This window comes from Strix uralensis, chromosome 2 (assembly GCF_047716275.1).
Source record: "Strix uralensis isolate ZFMK-TIS-50842 chromosome 2, bStrUra1, whole genome shotgun sequence".
In the NCBI taxonomy this organism is placed as follows: domain Eukaryota; kingdom Metazoa; phylum Chordata; class Aves; order Strigiformes; family Strigidae; genus Strix; species Strix uralensis.
This window is the reverse complement of record NC_133973.1, coordinates 65,516,528-65,538,134: the sequence shown is the minus strand read 5'-3', so window position 1 is coordinate 65,538,134 and position 21,607 is coordinate 65,516,528. Positions and strand designations below refer to the sequence as shown.

The window sequence follows — 21,607 nt, the reverse complement described above, 5'->3', positions numbered from 1 at the left end:
TGGAGAGGCGGGAGAAAAAGATGTCCCTTCACTTTTTGTTTTCCTTGGGTAATATCTGTTCAGGTGGTGATAATCTTTAGCTATCGACCTATTCATGGACAGACATTAACTTCTTTTCCTTGGCTTAGCACACAGAGTAGAAAGCAGTGCACAGTAAAAAATAGCCATAAGGAATTCATAAATTATACATAGGCAGATTCCCCAAATCATCAAACATTCCCTTCTGTAAAGGATGTTCCCTATCAGTTATTGTTTCTGTGGTGTATGTACCTTTCCATATCTTGTCATCTAAGCTTTCATGGATTTTTTCTTCTTTTTTTTTGTAATTTCAGTGAGTTCTGATTTAAAACAAACCAACAGGAATCTGCTTTTTTACCCCTCTCTCTGTCCCTCTTTGCCAGCAGAAACCACACAGGTTGGACAAGTAGGTGGAGGGAGTTCTCAGCTGAGACAGACACAGGTCTGGAGTCTTTGGTTTTGGTGTCCCATCTCTTCAACCCATGATGCCAGGGATGCCTGTACTTTGGGTACTGTCACGTAGCCTCTGGCAACGTTTCTGGCTGCATCAGCTTTGCGGATGTGCAAGGCTGCGAATCCAGCTTGAGAATGTCCCTTCTCACACGCTTCACTTGGCAGAAGATAATTCAAAAGTCATGTGGCACTGAAAAAGCCATGCCAGCTAAATAGTGTATGCAAGTACTAGCAAGCTCAACACATACAAAATGGGCTGTTCCGTGATGCCTCTTGTTCTGTCTGTTCAAGTGTCTGTATTTTGGTCAAGAGCCATAGGATTGGTAATCATTGCAGAGTACATCCTAGGAACCATGCAGGATTTGGGGCCAGCAAGAAGTACCTAATTATGGTGGAACCATAATTATATGGTCTGTTGCAGTGTGTTTCCACAAAAGATACCACAATGATAGAATCGAGTCTTACAAGTAAAAACTTAGGTGTCTTTAAAATACAAAGCAAGGATTTTAAAGCATTGATGGCTTGGCAGATGCATTTTTATGAAACTCATATCCGAAAATAAAAGCACTTTCAGAATCCTACAACTTAAAGTGTGTTAAAGTATATAAAAATGGAGCGTTCTGTGAGACAAAGATAAGGGGAATTAAATGCTGCAGCCAGCAGAGGTAAAAGGGAAAATTAGCTGGTCATATACCCATCTGCCCTAGCCATTCCTCTCCAGCTCACGTCCGCTCATCTCTGCACTGCTCTGTTGCTGTTTCTGAATCCAGATGGCTGCAGGGTCAGTCCAGCCAAGCACTGCGCTATTTTTCTGGTGTGCAACAAGTCAGGCTCCTGGTGTGAATCACCTTCATGCTGCTGCCTGCTCTCATCCGCTGACTCCTGTGAGAGCCTAGAAGGAGCAGTCACCTAGCCCTGAGTTCAGTGTCAGAGGCAGCTGGTTTGAGCACCCTTTGCAAAACAGATGCAGCATTGACAGCTAAACTCTGCATTAGTTCCAAGCAGGAGGGATCCATGAACCTCCTGGCAGATCTAAAATGTGAAACATTTTATAAGGATCTGCAAAGTGAAATACTTTAAGAGAACACTGTTGGTCCATCTGACTCCATCTGAACTGGTGGTAGCCAACAGGTGCTTCTGATCTCACATGTCTGGCCATGTCCTATCTGTACAGCAGGGCAACAGACCCGCACAAATCAGTCCATGCAACTTTTCTGCACCCTATGAAACCCAGAATCCCCTGAATGCATGATTTGAAGGGAGTCCCAGTATAGCTCAGCTGGTTCTTAGATCTGGATGGTTGGGAGGACAAGGAACATGGAAAGTGATGGACAGCACTGCAGGTGAATTTAAACTAAGCCAGAAAGAAATCGTTATGTTCCAGAACTATGCAATGTTTAAGTCATTTATCTCAAAATAGAATTAAGCTGTGAGAAAGCCTATAAAATGCACAACTGCATTGCTCTGCAAAATTACAGAGTTTCTTCTGTTTGGAATAATGACTGTAAATTCCTTGGTATCACGGAGACTATTTAAGGTCACATGTACCAAAGCACATTTAAAGAAAGTTCAGACCTTTTGTGTCTGAGACTTACATTCTGATTATCTGTCTGGAGGCAAAGCTCCTCATTTTGATATGTAATGAATAAAATGCACAAGTGGAAGGAATCAAGATAATGAATTTGCAGGATAATTTTACTAATTATCTTGTTGCTGATCATAGAACCAAGGCGCTGCAAGTCAATCCTACCACAGTTATTAATATGCAATGCCTAAAGCTGTTCTTGTGACATTTATTACTCATCTCACTGGTTCTACACAAGTTGATAGTTTTCTGTTAAATTTGTAAAAGTGAAGTCACTAACGTGTTCCTTGTTCTAAGCATAACATGTTAAATTATGCAGGTTTACCAAAGTCTAAATTAAATGAGAGCATTTAAAATAAGATGTTTTCTACTGTGTGAATGTTGCATGATGAGTTGAGATGGAATTTATCTCACCTTACTGTAGTTATTTGAAGATAGGTATCTAACCTAAGTTATGAATTTAATCTCCCTAGGTAGTCACAGGAGAGAGGATGGGACAAATTGTCCTCTGAAGATGCCTCTTTCCTCCCTGACTACAGAGGGATCCCAGTCAATTTGCAGAAATGGATAATGATTTTTTTTATGACTGAAGCTAAGAGGGATTAAAGTTTGTTGTTGGGAAATGGTAAATAGGAAACTTTTCAACAAGAAAATAGCCAGAAACAAGTAATAGTACTGTGAGGTTATGATTGGCCCACCAGCCATTTGGTTGGCAATGCTTAGAAGGAGATAGTTGAAGAACACAAGCATAGAGTCCATACCAATCATCTGCCTTTGGGGACAGCTCAAGTACATAAAGAACTGTCTATCAAAGTGAGCCACTGATATCCAAACTGCAGCAACGAGATAGACGAGATCAGAAACCATAATGGGACACTCAGTGTGGCTTTAGGAAAAGAAAAAAATGTGGACTGAGACAAGTGAGGATGAAAAATTATGAGGTTAAAAAGACATGCAAGAAAGACAAAAGCAAACACAATATTGGAGAAGTGACCAGTGGGAGGAAGCAGGTGGATCCTGGGTCCTATCTATCTCTTCTTCATCCCAGAGGAGCAGAAGGAGCTCAGTCTCCTTGATCCCCAGAGCAGGACAGAGTTATCTCTCTGTGTCATCAACCACAAATCTCCTAAATTGTGCATGCGGCCTTTGCCACTGTGCCCTCCACTATGCCAAAGTTTAGATGTTGCCTATTATTTCTCCCATGTAGAAAAGTCTGGGTTTGGGTTCATTATGATGCAAAAGGGAAACAAAAGAGAAAATCTGGAGGCATTGGTTCCATAGGGTGGCCCTAAAGGGAGTGCTCTGGGAAAGTGGCATGACAGATCTTGACCCTGTAACCTCATTTCTGTGTCATCCTGGCTGGGCTCTGTAGACACCTTGTCTCTGCCTTGCTCAGTATTTGTTTAAGCAGACTTAGATCTCCAGCCTGTAGTCCTTGGCACTGCCCATGTAATGGAGAGCATTGTAATGGGTATATAATTTTTGCTTAGAAAAGAATAAAAATCCTCACAAAAAATCTATTCAGACTACTTCTGCACCAAGCTAAGATACCATAAAGTTTTTGATAACTAAATCCATTTGGTGCTTTATCTCTCCCCTCAAATCATTTCCCTTAATATTAGACAAAACTACAGCACAATAAAAAACAATAATGGTCAGGCACTTGGCTTAATAAAAGAGTCTTTTGAACTGCTATTATATCAGAAAAGAGGTCAGCCATTTCAGCATAGATCTTAAAGTTAGCTGGAAATATTTGTAATATTAACAGAAGAATCAAAGCTGCTTCTCTGCCAACCATGCTGCAAATAAGGATGCTGCAAGTAAGGACTTTAGAAGCCCCAGAGGACTCTGCTTTAATAAGCAAGTCATCTAAAAGCACTGTTGCAGACAACCAGAGGGTACAAAATAACCCAGACCAGAAATGATCTGACTGCAGAGAGACATTGGAAGGCAACAGGTTCTCTCTAGACAACTGGATAAAAAAGGAGACAGTTTTGAAAAATAAGCATTTTATCATGCTGCCTTTTTAGTTTCCATTTCATGGTTTGGTTAGGCTTTTCTCTTCTGTAGAAGTTCATCAGCAACATTAAAAGCAGAAATCAAGTGCTATTTGCAGGTTTTGGTTTTGTTGTTGTATGAAATTGAGAGCATAATATGCTATAAATAAAAGCTTGTAAGTAAATTCCCAGCACATTAAAACCTGCCTAAAAGGAGATTAAGATGGTCTGAAGTCACTGACTCAGATCATAAACAGTGCCGCCGTTAGCTGAAATGATTAATCACTGTGGTACGAAAGAAAAGAGGAAATTTGTTAAAAAATAATCAGGGGGCAGGATGCTAACTCCAGGGGCACGCTGATTGGCTCTTTAATAATGTATAACAAAGCGTGTGCCAGATCAAAAGCAAATCACATGCAGCTGGCAGAAAATGAAATGACATTAGGCAAAGTATTTGTCTAGCTATGAGGCTATTTAGGAAACTGCTGTCTATTAATGTAATGTCTATTAAAGCTTTTCAAATTAATTTTTGCTCATAGAAACCCCATAAATAAAACATGGTATATGCATCTTATATATATGCACACTCACATATGGGGATATCTGTACGTATGCATTATATATTATAAATACCACATTTAGTCACAACTTTGCAAAATTGCCAGGCTTTATTAGCAACTATTCAGGCTAATTAAATCATCTTCACATTCTTATTTTAATTGTTACTGTGTGTGAGTGTGTGCTGAATAATTGTTACTTGGTTGTGTTTTGATACTATTTTTGCTGTGACAGAATTTGACAAAAATCTATGACAGCGGGAAGAGAAGAGAGGTGCACTGATGTCACATCCCTGTTCCTCACAGGTCACACTGTCGGCTTTTAAAATCTAGAAGGGACACACCTGCCTGCTGAGCTCCTTCAGCTTCAAATGGGTCGGCTCAGCAGCAGCCGTGGGCAGCCAGGGAGCGATGCTTACACAGGGAGGTGCTTTTCCATCAGCATTTGGCTTTTAAGACACTGATATGCCCATCAGTGGCTGAGACTAGGCTTGTGCAGAAGTCTGGAGGCATGTGCTTCTGCATCTGAGTGCAGCGTGGACCTGTTTTTAATCCACTGAAAGCCTGAAGCACAACACCTGGCCTGAAACCCTGGGGCTGTCCCTTTCCAGCCCCATGGAAGAACCCCTAGGCTGGAAGCGTGACCCTTTGTTATGCCTCCTGGGCTGCTGGCATGGGCTTTTCTGCCTCGCCAGAGGTCCAGCTTCAACAGGAGGGAGTGGGCAGCATTCAGGAGCCACCTGAGGCTGATGAGAGCCTGCAAATTCCCGGCTCCTGAGGTTGACCCGAGCAGCAGAATGCCGACCAGCATCTCTGCCATCCACGCTCTCCACCATTAAATATTTGAAAGGCAGCATTAATCTGTTGCATTACACAATGAGTGATACCCCTTTGCCATCACACCGCCCCATTCTTGTCACCACGCAGCAGAAACAATCAGCTGATGCGAGTGGCACGCATGGGGAAAAACAGAGCTCATGCAGACTGGCAGCCCCGCGCCTTTCTGCAATTACCAACAACAGTTCGTTTCTGTCACCGCTTACTAAAAACATGGCATAGCTTCTGAAATAAGTGAGCACTTAAGGGAAACCCAGACCTTTTATATCTGCCACTTATTTCCTGATTATCTTCCTGGAGGTCAGGCCCTTCATTTTGACACTTAATGAATAAAATGCCCACGTTGCAGGAAATGGGATAATGAATTGTGAAAAGACATAATCAGCAATGACTAAATAATTAAGGGAATTGAAATGTAGAGTCATGTGGGAATGTATTAATAATAACATGATTTTTCCATATGCTAAAAAATTCTGTCTGTTTTTAGAAAATCAGTCATCACACATGCTCTGTGGCAAAAAAAAAATTAATGTAGACTAATAGGAACTGTAATTAGATGTTCTGCTTTTAAACAGCTGAATAAAAGATGAAATCATATAGAAAGTATATTTAGATACAAGCCAGAAAGTAAACTGATTATTATTCATAGTGCTGTTAATAGGAGCTGTAATTTATGCATCTAGTGGGAATCATGTTAGGCAATTAGGAAAGGGAGTCACACTTGACTTCCCTTTATGCATTTACATATTTATATATTTTTCTATCTCTTGCCAATGTCTCCATCTTTCCAGTTACCTTTAATCCACATAACTGCCTAGAATAATACCTTTTACAGTGAAATTCTCTGTTGGAGTTCAAAAGTTGGCCTTCACTTAGATTAAAGAAAACCACACAAGATTCTCTTTGATCATATTTGTCTCCTGACACTGGACTTTTGCAGGTCCCTGGCACTACATGAAGAATGGGACTTTTAAATTTCTCTCAGCACTTCACCTTCAAAGGCTTGCAGCAGAAATTTTCATGGCAGTTGGACAGGATTGTGCCCACTTCTGCTCCCCTCTGTCTGTGTTACCCTCTCCCTGCTTACCCAGGACCCAGGTTCAATTGCTTAGTCTCTGTACTCTGTTCCTAACAAAACCTGGGATCCTATAATTCACCACACTCCCAGCACTGAAATCCCAATGATCTGGATTTTGGTTCCAGGTGGCGTTGCTGTGTTTGTGGAATATACGATCCTTTCTTTATATGTATTTGATACTTTCAACAGTTCAATGCAAGAATGCTTTATGCTTATTTTGTGTAACAACACGGTTATTGTTTTCATCCAAAAGTGTCCTAGTGTCTAATCACATGTTAATGCAGACTCTCAGCCATCCCATAAAATGTGGGTCAGCCAGAGAGGGTCGCATCACCAGATATGTTTGAACAGATGGGTGGGCTGAGGTACAGAGAGCTGTTGTGATTTGCTCAAGGTAAAAAAACAAGTCAGTGGCAGAGCAAAGATTAAAATTCAAGGCATGAGATCAGCAAAGGATTAAGTGCTGTGTTCCTCTGCTTCATTTCTAGACATATATAACGTGTACCTCAGATAATCTTCAGGTATCACAGTTTGAAAATATGCAGCACATAACTCTCAAAAAGGAGAGGCAGGGAGACTCTCCAGGGACAGGGAAGGGACCTCCAGGGACCTCAGGGAGTAGACCAGTGGGTGGGAGGGGGATTTCTCCCACAGGAGCTGTGCTGGTACTGGGTTGCAGGGCTGTTTCACAGCTAACCTGCCACCATGAGTACTCAGGAACAATGCAAGGTGATAACCTGAGCCAAGTGCGCATTCCCAGCAGATAAGCAAAATCTATTTTTTCCTGTCTGTGTAATGCTGACCTGGGCAAAACTGCCCCATAAGCCAGACCCCCAGCCATGTCTGAGGTGACTTCCCGAGGAGGCTTGTAACACATTACCAGTGTTAAACTTTGGGTTAATCTGGCCCGATTTTACTTGACGTGTTCTTCTGCTAAGGCCGTTCTTCTCACTGCTTTGCTGGGTGCAATGCTACAGAGGGAAAATGCCGAAGCCTCCCCAGGGCATGGGGCACTCTTTCCCACTCGCTCTGTCCTCCCGCAAGCCCTCCTAGAGAAGAGTACCTTGTGTCTTGGCACAGCCCTCTGGCTGCAGGGCTCGTGTTTTGGCTGTGGACCATCTTTCATAATTGGGCTGGCGAGCGCTGCCTCTGCTCCTGCTCGGGGCTGGGGCTGCCGGTGCCAGCTGCTCCCCCCGCCACCTGGGCTGCAGATGGCCCCACCAGCACCCAGCAGCTCGCCCACCAACGGTCCTCTCCTTGCCCCTGTCCTGCTGAAATGTCTTTACAGTACTACTTTTAGCAGACATTACTCAGTAATGACCCGCTCTTTGGCACACCCTGCCATCCTCCTTGCCGTTCTCATTCTGGAGCTGGGAAGCAGGAGATACTCCATGAGCAATATTGTGTTAAGCTACAAGCCACAGAAAAAAGTGGTTAAAAGCAGTAAATGCATTCCCATGCATTCCAATAATGCTATTTTTTATCAGACAGAGGGTGATTTTAATTCACCCCCACGGTGCGTGTCCCTCCCCAGCCATCCCGAGCATTGCATGGGTCTGGCTCATTGCATTTGTTCTCCATCAAAGTGCGATATCTTGGGATGGATTCTGCAGGCTTAAAATAGAAACATTCCTGCTTGCTGCTGCTGATGTATCATTGGGTAATCATTAAATAAATTCAGTGTTTTACTGCATTAACAAAAACACATGATTGTTTAACAGAGTATATTACAGAAGATGGAGGCTTTAATGGTCTCTATGGATTTTTAGTTTGTAAGAGTACATTATGAAGCTGTCTTGGTAGGGTGCTGTTTTCATATGTGAAAGAAGTTACTGGCGTTATACATCATTTTTATATCTTGTTGCTAGGCAACATATCATAGTGCAGTTATTGCAAAGGTGTCTGCTTCCTCGTTAAAAATCTTCATGTTGCTCCTTAATTCTGCAAAATTAGCTTTGTTATTGATCTTATCCTGCTTCCTTGGATATCTATTGATTGAGGTTTCATCCGTTCGGTTTTGGAGAAATATAACAGGTTTTTTATTAACTGAATTTGGGGTTGAAACCTAAAGCATGTGCATTAGCGCTAATCTTTAGTTTCCCCCTTCATCGCAATTTGTTTTCATGCAGGGAGCCGTGCGTTTCTGTTCACTTGGGATTCAAAATCAGAGAAGTAATTTGAGTGGTGGTGTATTTAAGATATGGCCTATGACAGCTAGGCTTAAAAAACCAGCAACAACAAAAAGCAGGGGCTACCTAGGGTGCTCTGGGAAAGATCTAAAAATTCCCTTGAAAACTCATTTCTTCCTCTCTTCAGAATAATCCACAGTTCCTGCTTCAGCATAGTGCTGTTGTGAACTCCTGCTATATTAGCCTTTCCAAATCTGGGGATAGTTTTGCCTCAACTTGGGTCAGGCTGTGCAAGATTTGGGGCTTTACAGGACCAGGCTGACTTCATCACCTCACTTCATTCTCACCTGGAGAAGGCAAATCTATTTCAGAAAAACACAGTTGGTAATAACAGGCAGTATCATTCACAAGTATCTTCCATGCAACAAAATAATATTTTTTTTTCTGAGTGCTAGCATTTATTCCCTTCATTACCACTCTTCCCAAGCTTCCTTGAGTTGGAGAGCTGTCTGCCGGGGCCATATGTGCTCCCCAGAGGCAGGGGTGGCTCTGGCACGTGTCCCTCCAGATGCCTCTGCAGGCTCACGTGGAGCCAGGGCACGTGGAAGGGCTGCCAGCACCAGGCAACGGGGGTACCAGGGGCTTCCGCAGGCCTCCGCGTGCAGCAAATGGTTCTTTATTATCCTCATCCCTCATACCTTTGTTACTGGCATATTGTAATTACTTTCATTAACCAGACTTAATGCAGTGGCGGTTGGTATAGCTACTGTTCATTTTGGGGCAAATGGTGCTATTATAATATGAGGTTTTAATTAAGCTGTTTTGGATAAAAGCTGGCATGCTAAAAGCCTTTTAAAATGCTGTTCCTTGGTACACACCCACACAACAACAACCAGTAAATCAATGGGATTTTGTCTAACCTCTCCTTTGGAAGATATCATTTGGCATGTGGTATCAGGGCAGTTATTTCTAAAGGTATGTGCTCCAGAGGAATAGAGGAGTGAAACAAACATGAAAGAAGTTCATTCTCTTATTTTTTAAGCTGTAGAAGAGTTAAAAATAGATATAAGAATTTGTTATGCTCTAAAGCCTATTTTTTTAAGGAAAAGTGTTCAAATATTTAATTTATAATGGGACTAATTAGTTCTGTGAAATTTTAATAGATGAAGTTGTAAATGAAAGAAAAGAAATTGCAAAGACCAAAATGTTTAACTTCACAATCAATCAATGTACTTTCCTAAAAAATGTCTGCAAATAATTTTGACATTTCAAAACTGATAGTTACCTGTTCACTCTTGGACAGCTGCCTACATGCAGCTTCCATTGCTTCTAACCACACAATTTACCTTTTAACATTTGGGCCCCTGGATCATACAACAGCTTTAGTTCTGTTCCTCCAACATAATTAGTGAAAACATTAGGGCTGTTTTCACACTTACAATTCCTCTGCTCCACACCACTGGCTGACCCTGATAATAGCAAGTGATGGATATCCAACCTGACCAGGTTGATCTAATTCCTTTCCCCCACATCTCTGATCTCTCTGAGGAGATTCACTGTAGTCCAAGAAGTGTTGCCAGTGTCCAGAGGAACCTTCCTTCCATTTCAGAGGAGAAAGGAGTTTGGGGAATCAGCCTCTCTTTTAGTATCTGTTTATCCATAAAATCATATTTTGTTTGAGCAGCTTTGCCAGTTGATCTCTTGTTAGCTCCTTTGTTCTATATAGAAACCCCTCCAAAGGTGATTGCACCCCCTCATGGCCAATGAACTCAGGTATCAGTAAGAATCAGCTTAATTGGATAGTTGCTTTATTCATGGGAAATTTCTGCCGTGGGTATCTGAGTTGTCTCAGTTAATCACCTGTTGTTTCTCCATGCAAAAGACAGAGAATTCTCTCTTAATCCACATTCAGATTAAAGAATTAACCGAGACAGTGCCACGGGACAAGAAGAGCACACCTGTGAGCACCGAAAAAGCTGTTACTTCTCATCCGACAACTCCAGAACAAAATGGAAGATACCCCAGAACAAAACAGAAGGTGAGCCTCCAATTCACATGCCACATCATGTCCCATACCTACATTGTACATTATGTCACTGATTTATAAAAAATTACGTGCTAGTTTCCAAGCAGACTATAGGTCCATTGGCTCTCATTCCTTTGGAAAGGCTACCCTTGCTGGTCAGCAGGCCAGATGTGCAGCAGGATTCCACATCTGCCTCCTCTCCCAGCTACCACAGTGTCTCACCTCATGTTCATCTGCAGGATGAGGTCAGCTCAGGAAGTGTAGTGACAGCCTTCCTATGAAACTCACCAGCAGGCATGAAACCTCAAACCGCCCAGTCTCCACTCCAGGTCTGTTCAGGTGCTGACAGACAACCTTAGCCCTGTGCCATTACAGCCACTAAACACTTTACCTGATCCTGGGGAAAAAGGGGTTTCTTACATATTGTCAAGGAGACACATGTCTTTCAAGTTGATGCATATTTCTGGCTGCCACCAACTGGCATGGCGTGTAAAATGTCCTACCCCATCAACTCATCTTTTCAGGACTCTACAGGAATTTGTGGATGAAAAAATCTCTGTGACCAGGAAGAGCCACGTTACAAACTTCTATTTGCTATGCGCTTCATTTGAAAAAAAAAACCTGAATGTTTTACTCCAGTAAATTCTCTGCTTCCCCCGTGACTCTCTGTATGCCCATAATTCTTAGAAAACTCAAGTAGGCAGGATCAGGATAATTTTGTTTTGCCAGTGTGATGAACCCACCAGTCCTGTCTGTTGCCTTTCTGTGAACCTTAGTCTCCCAGAACCAGAGCCAAATTTGACACCTGGTGCCAGCCAACACCTGATAGTCCAGGTTTTTTTGGCCAACACTCTTCAAAACATCTTAGCGCCAAGTGCAGTTCCCTCTACAAAGCTGAATGTAAGAAGTGTATGGACTGGGTTCCTTCCCAGCAGCTCTCTGATCAGGTCAGTCAGAATACATCAGCTTTGTTGTTGAAGCTCAACAGCAGGGTCTCACCAGCTCATGTCACGATGTTTTTGGTCTTGACACTTTCATTTCAGTCTGAGTTGCCAGGGGGAAAAAAAAAAAAAAGAAGGAATGCTAGCCAATCTGCAGCCTCACCGTGGGACGCTTTTGCTGGCATCCATTTTCCTATATTGTCAAACATGGCAATTCTTGGCCCTTGCTGGTCTTGTCCCCAACTTATTTATCATCTCTTGGTTAGGATACAGAGGTGGATGATGCCTTTGATCAGCCCACTTGTTAAATGTGCTGTGATACTTCTAGGAAAAAAAAGGAAAATAGCAAATACGCCTAGTAGCAGCTGGGCTGCCAAAATACTGTTACATAATCTTAGTGAGATTAAGACTATTTTGCTAGTCAAAATTAAGATATTGTTTCTTTGTATTGCTTTCACTGTCTTCATCCATCTTGAGTTTCATCTCATGTATTTGGACAGCCAGCGTTTTGGGGCAGGAACTGCTCTTTCAGTGTCTGTGTGGAGTGCTTTGCTGAGCAGGTCCAGACCAGGACTCCAGACCATAACTAGGCATTTACACCTCCTGTTCACAATTATCATGTAGTTTCACATCCCAAAGTGAGATTATTTGCAGAGTCCTTGTGTTCCTAGCTGGGAGGGACCCTTCATCTTGGCATTTCAACATGTCTTGGAACAGCCTGAAATGAGCCTTTCCTAGAGAATGGTGGAGATCCAGGACCTGTTGGCTTGCCCACCCCATGCCTCAGCCTTTGAAGGACAAAGTTCAGTCTCATTTGAAATTGTTTCCTAAGTTCAAAAGATTCTGAGAAGTCCCTTTGCCAAAAATTATAGCTGTAGCTTCACTTCTCATGAGTCATTTCTCCCCACAGGGGTCTCCCCACCTTACCAGGCCATTCCAGCTTCAGGATGGAGTTCCTTGCAGGCTATTACTATGCCTTCTGAAGGTACAGAAGGGAATCTTTAAAACCTCTATATCTGGGGGAAAAAAAATTATAATCGCTCCACCACCACCACTGCATTCATTCTTCTGAGAGATTTCAGTAAAGACCAGACACAATGTATGTTCAACACTGGAAATGTTGTGCTTACATTATGTCACAACCTGCAGATAATTTTAGACTTCTGCAGATCTCACATAGATATCCAACTTCATCAATTCAGCTTTCTACTTATTTTCTTCCCCAAAATCTCAGTTCACGCACAACAAAGTAAGATGGTGAGATGTCATTTAATGTGTATAGGATTGGTACATTGAGGTGATCCCCCAAAATTGCTCAGGTGTCCAATCTGAAAAGCTTAGAAGCCAATTTATTCCTATGCAGACTTGTCCAGGTAAATTTTGTACTGTATTCCTATTTCCCATGGGTTACTCCAGTATCCTTCAGACAGAGCCCATTCTCCTCCATTTGCCAAGGTACTCAGACTTGCTTCCTAATGCTTTGTTTACTCATTTACTTCTCCAAGTCCTCAATTCCAGTTGGTAAATCGGATGTCAGTGCTGATAAAGTTGTCTCCCGTTGTTATTTGGGTAAGATTTCTCCTCCCATACCTGGATTTAAAATGCAGCCTGTTCATTATCAAGAACTGGGTCTCTGTGGACCAGCACTTGGAGGAGAGAGGCACCTTCCTCGGCGCTAACTGTGGTTTTTCACAGAGTTTTCCACACAGACTCCATGACTCCCCTCCCCTCCCTGCTGACTTGGAGCCCGGTGCTCTGGCATACCTCACTGGTAAGGTACCAAGTGATAAATGGCCTCCCCATGACAATCTTACTGCTGGTGCTCCTAAAAGGGTCTGCATGGGGATGGTGCACCTGGGGCTGCCTCAGGTGTTGCTGCTGTAGAGGAAACCAGTGTCTCCTGCATCAGAAACATGCCCCTGGAGCAAAATCTGTGTGGACAGCCCCTCTTCAAGAACCACAGTTAATGTCGGGTAAGTTACCTTTTTTTCCCCCTCATTCTGTAATTAGACATCCCAATTATGTAGTTTAATCTAATTAAAGTAATGATGCAATTATACAATAATTGATACATAATCGGCATGCAAAAACCTGTGTAAGTATTATTTAACCAACAGAGCAAATTCTAGATGAACCTTTTCACTCTTTTAAAAGTATATCATTTTAGCAGCCAACTTGAGGAAGGGATCTTGTCTACTCAAGCATTTTTAAATCCTTAGTGCCACTAGTAAAATTACTTTTTTTCCTATTTATGGGCATTCAGCTTCCATTGACTTCAATGGAAGCTGTCTCTGAATACCCATAGACAGAAGTAAAGCTTAGAGCCTCTGAAAGACTCACCACAAGTATCTCATTCAAAGATGGCAAAGTGCTACAAAGCCATTTCAGGATTGCCTGCTGTTAGAGATGATAAAAAAGATAAATCTCATGGTCAATTGCAAGAGAAGACAGCTCTGTGGTACCTGTACTGGTACATTCTCAGCAAACCTTACTACTTAAGATCCTTTTAAAAAAAAATTAATTAAAAATTTCTTCCTCATTATCGAAAATAACTGTGCAAAATATGTGTATTGTGTATGCACCACACTTACAGATATATACACTAAGCTTTAGCTGTGGGTCTACACAAGGTCTCATGCACCAAAATCATGAGAATATGCAGGTGGATGCAGGAGTCCTGGCTCTAATGCCACTAACAGGAATGTAGTTTTCTGTATTGGCTCATTTTTTCTGAAATAAATTAGCTGAGAAGCATATGTTTCATTGTATGAGGATGTTAGCTGTTTCTGTAATAGCTAAAGACTTCTGTTCTAAAATGACATCAGAGATGTAGAGGCTTGTCTGATAAGAAATGGGATTTCTTCTCATCCTTGGAAAATATTTCCTTTAACCTACTCCCCATCCCCTTAGTTGTGCAGTGAACTGTGTACCCTGTATGTTTTTTTCCCACCAGTGATGTGGCTGAACATCAGCGATATTTTACCCTTGTTTTGAAAAGCACTGTGGAATCAAACACATCCGCATTTATATAACACTTTATAATTAATCCAGCGTGTCTGAATGTGTGAGAAAACAAGAATGGCCTGTCCCTTTCTTTGTCTTTGTTACATAACTCATGCTTTAAACTAGGTGCATTATCTTGCGAGATGTTATATAGCAAGTTTGTTCAAAACGCCCTAGTAGCTATGTCGGTAGAATTATTCACAAGCAGGGAAATTTCAGAGGAAAATGTGAATGTTCCCTGATAAGCAGTCACTTGGGCTTTTTTTGTTGTTGTTTTTTTGCGTGATTTGCTGCTAAGGATCTAGTTTTAAGTGTTATTACCCATGTGTGTGGAAGTATAATTTTGATTTGATCCATATTCTCTTTAATGCCAAAATTGCTGAAAAAAAACTTTTTTAATTTGGTTTCAAATTCAAATATGATGGTATTACTGTTATCTTTTAATTGTCAGTATTCATATTGCTAGTATAAGTGTTTGTATAATCTTTTTCATGATAGACACTGAAAATAAGTAAAAAAAAGCCTACGACTGAACAGGTGCTCATTCACGGTGATATAAATTCAGTTCTACATATGGAAGTTACTGAGAGCCTGAACATATGGCTCACAGTTTCCAAGCTTAAGAAGAACTCACAGGTGCTTAGGTGATCCTCTAATCACTGGTAAGGGTCATGTAGAGAGCATCTTTGTCTTCCAACAGTTTTCTTCCACCCACTTGGTGGTTTCAAACTGAATGTAAGGGAACAGACTTGTCTGGGCAGTGTATGAAGAAAGTTTCCAGTGTCAGACTGAGCCCTATTTCCTTCAACCTAAAGGGTGCAATTGCTTCAGAGACAGAAAAAAAGCCATTTACATGCCTTTCTTGGATGAAATTCTCTTGTTGATAGGCTACAGGACATTGGTAGGTCCATTCAGTAACAGACACCTGAAGACTGAAAGAAAGCAAGGTAAATGCAGCTAAAAGCTATGGGAAAATTCAGCAGGCACACTACTGCACAAAAAAACCTCCCAACCTATTTATATTCCATGAAAACAATCTGGATAAAAACCTAACGTCCAGTTATTTCACGGCTCTGCTTACATTTGTTGCTAACAGAAGTCTCTGTAATGTAGCTCACAGCAACACCATTGTGCTAATTTTCCACCAATCTTTGTCTTCCTTGTTTTAGCAGTAAACTCACCCATATTTGACATAGGAACTGAGCTGAATTTGCCAACAGTTTGGTAATTCTGATAGGCCAGGGCTGCTGTCTTTGGTCAAGATACAATAACAGCCAAAGTACAGCTGATCTCATATTGCTGAGCGTGATTTAAAGGAAAATCTTTGAAAGAAGTATAACTGCCTGAATTACTACTCTTTTATATGTTTTTAAATGAGAATGTAAAGGCCAAGGGCATTTTTTCCTATTTAATACTATTAAATCCATCATTAAATCTCTCGCTGAACACTGGGTGAATTTAACGGTGCCCTCAAGTGCCGATGCTGATGCTTGACTGTGTTAATATTGTTGTATATACAGATACAATAAATAACACTTAGCTAAGGTAGTATTAGCAACCTTATTGGGTATATCAATACAAATAGCTGTACTAATGAGATTAAGCATCAGAAACCAATGGCGATGTGAATCTAGGCACTGGGGCTAAAATATGGATAGGGATTCAGCACATTGAACCTATCAATAAAACCAAACAGACTAAAAGCTTTACTGCTAGTTGGCATTAAAGGATTAATTTGAAAGTACAGTTTTTATCTTGTCTCATCTCACTTTATAACATGCTTTGTCTTAAAACTTCAGTCTGTCATGCGCACAGGTATTATGAGTGTTTCTATTTGCTGAACAATCGACAAAACCTGTGGCAGACCACTCTGCTTTGCTTTACTGTAACCAGAGTTACTCTGGTTGACATAATTCAGCACTGGGGATGGACCGGTTTTGTACCACTGGTATTTTTTATAACTGGTGTTCTGAATACATAGAGTCCCATTAGTTGAGTCACCTCCAGATCATTGTTTCTCCTCTCAACATACACCAGTTGGATGCAATTGCCTTGACCATGCAGATTATTTTAAGATGTCAGGCATAATTCCAGGATCCCATTTTTCTCACACAAAAATCATGAACTGTTCATGATTACAGTACTCTTACCGTTGTAGTAATCTCCAACTGTCTCGGTTTCATTTTGAGAGTGTTCCTTATTTATGCTTTTATTGCTGGTAGGGAAAAAAGCTTTATGTTGTGATCTTTCTTCTGATGGGATTCTACATATGCTAAAGCTTTGAAAAATATATCCACTGCTTTGTTTTACTAAGAAACTTTTTCAAAGTAAAAAAATAACTGACCTGCAGTATTACCTTTAATCAACAGGGGTGAAATCCTTTCCTGGGTAGAAAAGTCATTGAAGGCTTAAGTGGGAATTAATTGATATGTAGACATTATGTGGACCTTCTTATTGCAGTGAATTGCAGTTTGATGGTTCTCATGAAGAGAAATCAAAAGAAATTAACATTTGCTGCCACAAAACAACCTTTCATTACTTTTAATATTTTAAATTTCTAATGCTAAGGCAGCTGTTCCTGAGTCCCTGCTCTCTAAAAAATAGGTAACATAATTAAAAAGTGGTAATGGTATGTCCTGTTTCCTTTTTCTTTATGTATTACTTTAATTTTTCCACATGATTTCTATGAAGTTAAAAAAAAAAATATATACATCCTCATTTTTTTAAATGACAGCAAAAGAATGTTAATTTTGCTGTAAAGTGGATAAGTAAATCATGTGTAGTTAAGAGCTCAAAAATAAACAAGCATTTGTAACCATCTTACTTCCTTGTGTGCCTGTCACGATGCAGCCTATAATTTCATAATCACCTACTGTTTGCTGGCAAACATCTTGAGGAATGTTTTAGAGAGTTGTAAAAACTTTTGTTAGCATCATTTTTCATAGCATTCTAGCTGTAAAACCAAGCTGTCTTTGTACTGAGAGTCTGGTACAGCATCAGCGGAGAATGCCTAGAAACGGTGAGGCAGCATGATATGCTAGTCCATGTAGGCTTTCTGTGCATATGGGTGTTTCATCAGGTCAAGTTTAATTGTTTCATAACCAGTCTGCTTATGAACTGTTTCAAAGATTTATTTATTTTCTTTCCATTCATTTAATTTGGTTTTAACCAATTTAGATAAATCTAAATGTACTTGGTTTTAGTTAAAGTGGTTTAAAACCATTGCTTTTTTTAAATAGATGCAAATTTCTCATGCAGACAATGCCTACAATAATGAAAAAGATACTAGTGTTACTCTGCTACTTAATGAAACAAACAGTATGGTAGATGAAGCCAGAACATATGCTTTAGAAGCAGAGTTAAGGCTTCAGTGTATATTTTCATACCTTCTACTATTTTTTCCAAGTGAAGTCACAGAATGGCATTGTTGCCCTTGGTACCATTTGTGCTGGGACAGGGATTTTCTTAAGGGATTTTCTGACTCCAGATTCTTTCAACCTTAATTCCAGTTTTATGTGTTTTAACTCGTAATAATAGTACGGTACTTACAGAGATTACAAGGGTGCTGGGATGCTTAACTCAGGTTTGCAGAATACCTTGCAAATGAAAGTCAGTGTGTACAATAAGCACTAAATATTGTTTCAGGGCTTAAAGCAGACAGAGCTTGGGACAATGATAGCTTTGAAGAACCAACTTAATATAAACACTAGATAAGTGTGAATTGCACAGCTAAAGAACGGTCATATTTGCAGCTAGAGAGAAGCACAATTTAGAATCTGTTTTAACAAGAAATGCCAGATTGCCTAGGGACTACTGGGCCGAACAAAGGGGCTCTCCCTGCCTCCAACAGCTTCCCAAAGGCCACCCCATGTGTAGCAGGGAGAAGTGGCAAGTGCTGTTTCATGCTTCTGGCACTGGCTCCCGAGAACATGATGGTGAGCAGCAGCAGCCCGGACGGGCTCCCTGCCTGTGCATAACGCCCTCGCAAGCGCTCCCAGAAGCACTGTGCTGCTGGCAAGCCTAACATTTTTCTACACAGCAACAAGGGACTGGCCTCAAGCCCTCTCCCCACCGTTGCCAGTCTTTTCAGGGCGCAGGTCTGTATCTTTTTTCCAAGGCTGCCACAGCAGGAACCTGCAGCCTCTGACGTGCAGGGACTACAATTGTGCCAGCTCTGCAAGCAGGAGCAGTGCCTCTGATTGACCCCATCACAGGACTTCTCTCCTAAACATCCACTGATGTAAAAAATTAGTCTGTTTGTACTTGCTGAATTGTTCTTTTGACTCTGCAAAACAGATAAAAACGATTATAACAGGAGCCCAGAGTGCTCTGCTTACCAAACCCTTTACTGTGATGCAAAAGACCCTGATTATCTGCTTTTGCCTCAATAAACCATGCAAAGACTGGAACATAGCAGCAGGACTTGGGTCTTACCACTTTCCACGCTTTATTTTTGCCTCTGCTTTCAACAATAAAACCTCCAGCCTTGTGTGCAATTTGAATTGACCAGGGTTCACAGTGTGCATGGATGGGGGTCTCAGAAGTGCTTGAGGGACTTTGGATGGAGACTGCATCCACTGGGAGTTCTCTATGAAATTTCAGCTATTTTGAGGAGTCTTCCAGTACATGTTTTCTTCCTTTCATATCCCATATGCTTTTCACACACATTTTTGGACAAAATCCTTCAAACATCAACACTGGAAGATGTCGAAAAGAAAAGGAGATCACTTCACCCATCTAAAATACTGTCAGATGATCTTGTCCACAAAAGTTTCTGTCAATTCACAGATCACTAAATTCAGCAGTTCAAGGTGCACTAGTAGTTTTGAGGACATTCAACTACGTATTTTATCCTTGGTAGAGAATAAAATATCCTTGGTAGAGAACCTCTACCATTGCACTGTGCAAGCTTTGTTTGTGAATTAATTTTTTACTGCTGATTACGTCCCAAAGTTATCCAGTAATTTATCTAAGAGGGACTATCCTCCAAATCTCTGCCCACTTGTGCTGGTATTTTTACCACTGTAAAAGTAAACAAAACCTGCTGCTCATGGTAACTTCTGAACAAAATCAGAGCCTAAGTATGCACGGTGCCATGTACATGCTACAAGATAGTGCTCATCCCAGAGAGATTATAACCTACATATACATATAGGAATTGGACTACATATGGGGGAAAGTGCTATTAACTCACTTTTCCAAGTGCAGCAGGATCTGGGCAGCCTTTTACATTGCAAATAGCCTTGGAGCAGGAACACTAGCATCTGGCTCTAGCACCAAGACCCACTTTGCCACCTCACTGGATTTTTTCCAGTGTGGGTGGCTGATTCTCCAGGAGAGTTCAGGTTGTTTGCCTGGGGAGTCCTGGAGGGAGGACCTCATTTGTATCTGGCTTCCACTTCTGGCCAGCGCTCCTTCCCCAGGCCCCAGGATGAGAGGATGGTAGTACAGAGACCCTCTTTCCTCTACGCCTACTAGAGGAAGGCAGGCATGTGCATTACTAAACACAGCAGGAGGCAAAGAGCCGCCCTGAATAGTGACTATGACTACATGGACCTGCTGGAATACTGTTCTGCACACCCCGGTCCCAACTCCAGGGATTGAGGCTGGGATCCTGATGAAGAGCACCTCATCTCTCCTCTGCCATCCAACTGCTCTTCCAAGGCTGAAACAGATTCCAAATGTGACTGTTTAGAAGAAAAAATTATAGCCAGCTAACCTTCTCACTACCCACAACATTAAAACTGGAAAACCTAATACTGGGTTGTCTGTATATTTAAAGAAAACATTTTAGGTGATCACAGATAACCTTTCTGGACAGCAGTGTCTTCTTAATGTGAAGGTGTTAAAAGGCCATATGGAATATATGTTTCCAAGAAACGTAGGGAGGGTAGGGAAGAGGGCCTTATGAGTGCTTGCCTCTCATCCTGATATGCAGATGGCCAAGATACAGAATGTGGTAACACTCTCAGATTTGGTGATAGAGACATAACCTAAGAGATGGTCTAAGAAGTATCAGGGCAGACTAGATGAAATATTAGCACTGCCAGGAAGTCGTCTCTGAATTCTCCCTCAACTTGTATGTGTGACTGTAGCAATGAGAGAGGCCCAGCACTGATCAAAATCTCTGTGCTAGGTGCCATACAAAAATGTAAGAAATAAAGCTTTGCTCCAAGGGGCACAAGGCCAGACTCAGCCCCTCCAGTTGGAGGCACTTTAGGACTGAGTACAGCAACCTGGACTCCATCTCTAGACACTTCCGGACGATGCTCCAGATCTTCGGTCCACTGATGTGCCCCATGCTGGAGTCTATCTTTCTGTTGACTATAGCAAGAGTGTCAGGCAGATGTTGACCCCTCAGTTAAATCCCCAAGGTTAATTGTGATGCATCTGGACCTTATACAGTCAAAAGTAGCAGGATACAACTATGGGTTATAGATTACTGATACACAAGGAAAGAGCAAACTTTTGTTTCTATATTTTTTCTAAAACACAATGGAACATCACTTTCTCTTAATCACTGCTTTTGTGGTCAGTACCTAGCATTCACATGTGAATACAAATGATTCACATGTTTTCTTGACTTACAAAGCCTGTATTAAGAGCCATAAATGATAAGGATTTTGATGGACTGAAAAAGAAGCTCCAGAATAAAGAACAACCATCCCACTTAGGTACATTTTAGGTGTGAGTCTGAATGGTGTATTTCATCACCCAGTCTGACTAGTGTTCTGACCTATGTAACAAGAAATAACTGCAGCTGCTCTCCCCTGTTTTGAGTCCATTATCTTGTATTTGGCTGAAGCATATCATTCAGAAAAGCATCCCTTCTTGATCTTAAGACTTCAAGAGATGAAGACAGGCATTTCCATAGCACTGTGTCCCAGCAGTGAACTACTAGCTCCTGAGGAGTTGTTCTTTTTTTCCTAACCTCAGTTTGCCTTTTTGTCCTTCTATCTATTGTCTCATGATACAAGAAGCTA

General features: G+C 41.4%; 1 protein-coding gene across 2 annotated transcripts in view; it reads left to right on the top strand.

The window, feature by feature from the left end:
• AFF3 (ALF transcription elongation factor 3) overlaps positions 1-21,607 on the top strand; it is a 335,959-nt gene that overhangs the window by 167,257 nt on the left and 147,095 nt on the right. The window contains exon 5 of one of the 2 annotated variants that reach the window (XM_074859045.1): positions 10,567-10,692. The exons of the other annotated variant lie outside the window; for it this stretch is intronic. Within the exon in view, the coding sequence (XP_074715146.1) occupies positions 10,567-10,692 (126 nt within the window). The remainder of the gene's footprint in view (positions 1-10,566; positions 10,693-21,607) is intronic. 2 annotated transcript variants of the gene reach the window in all.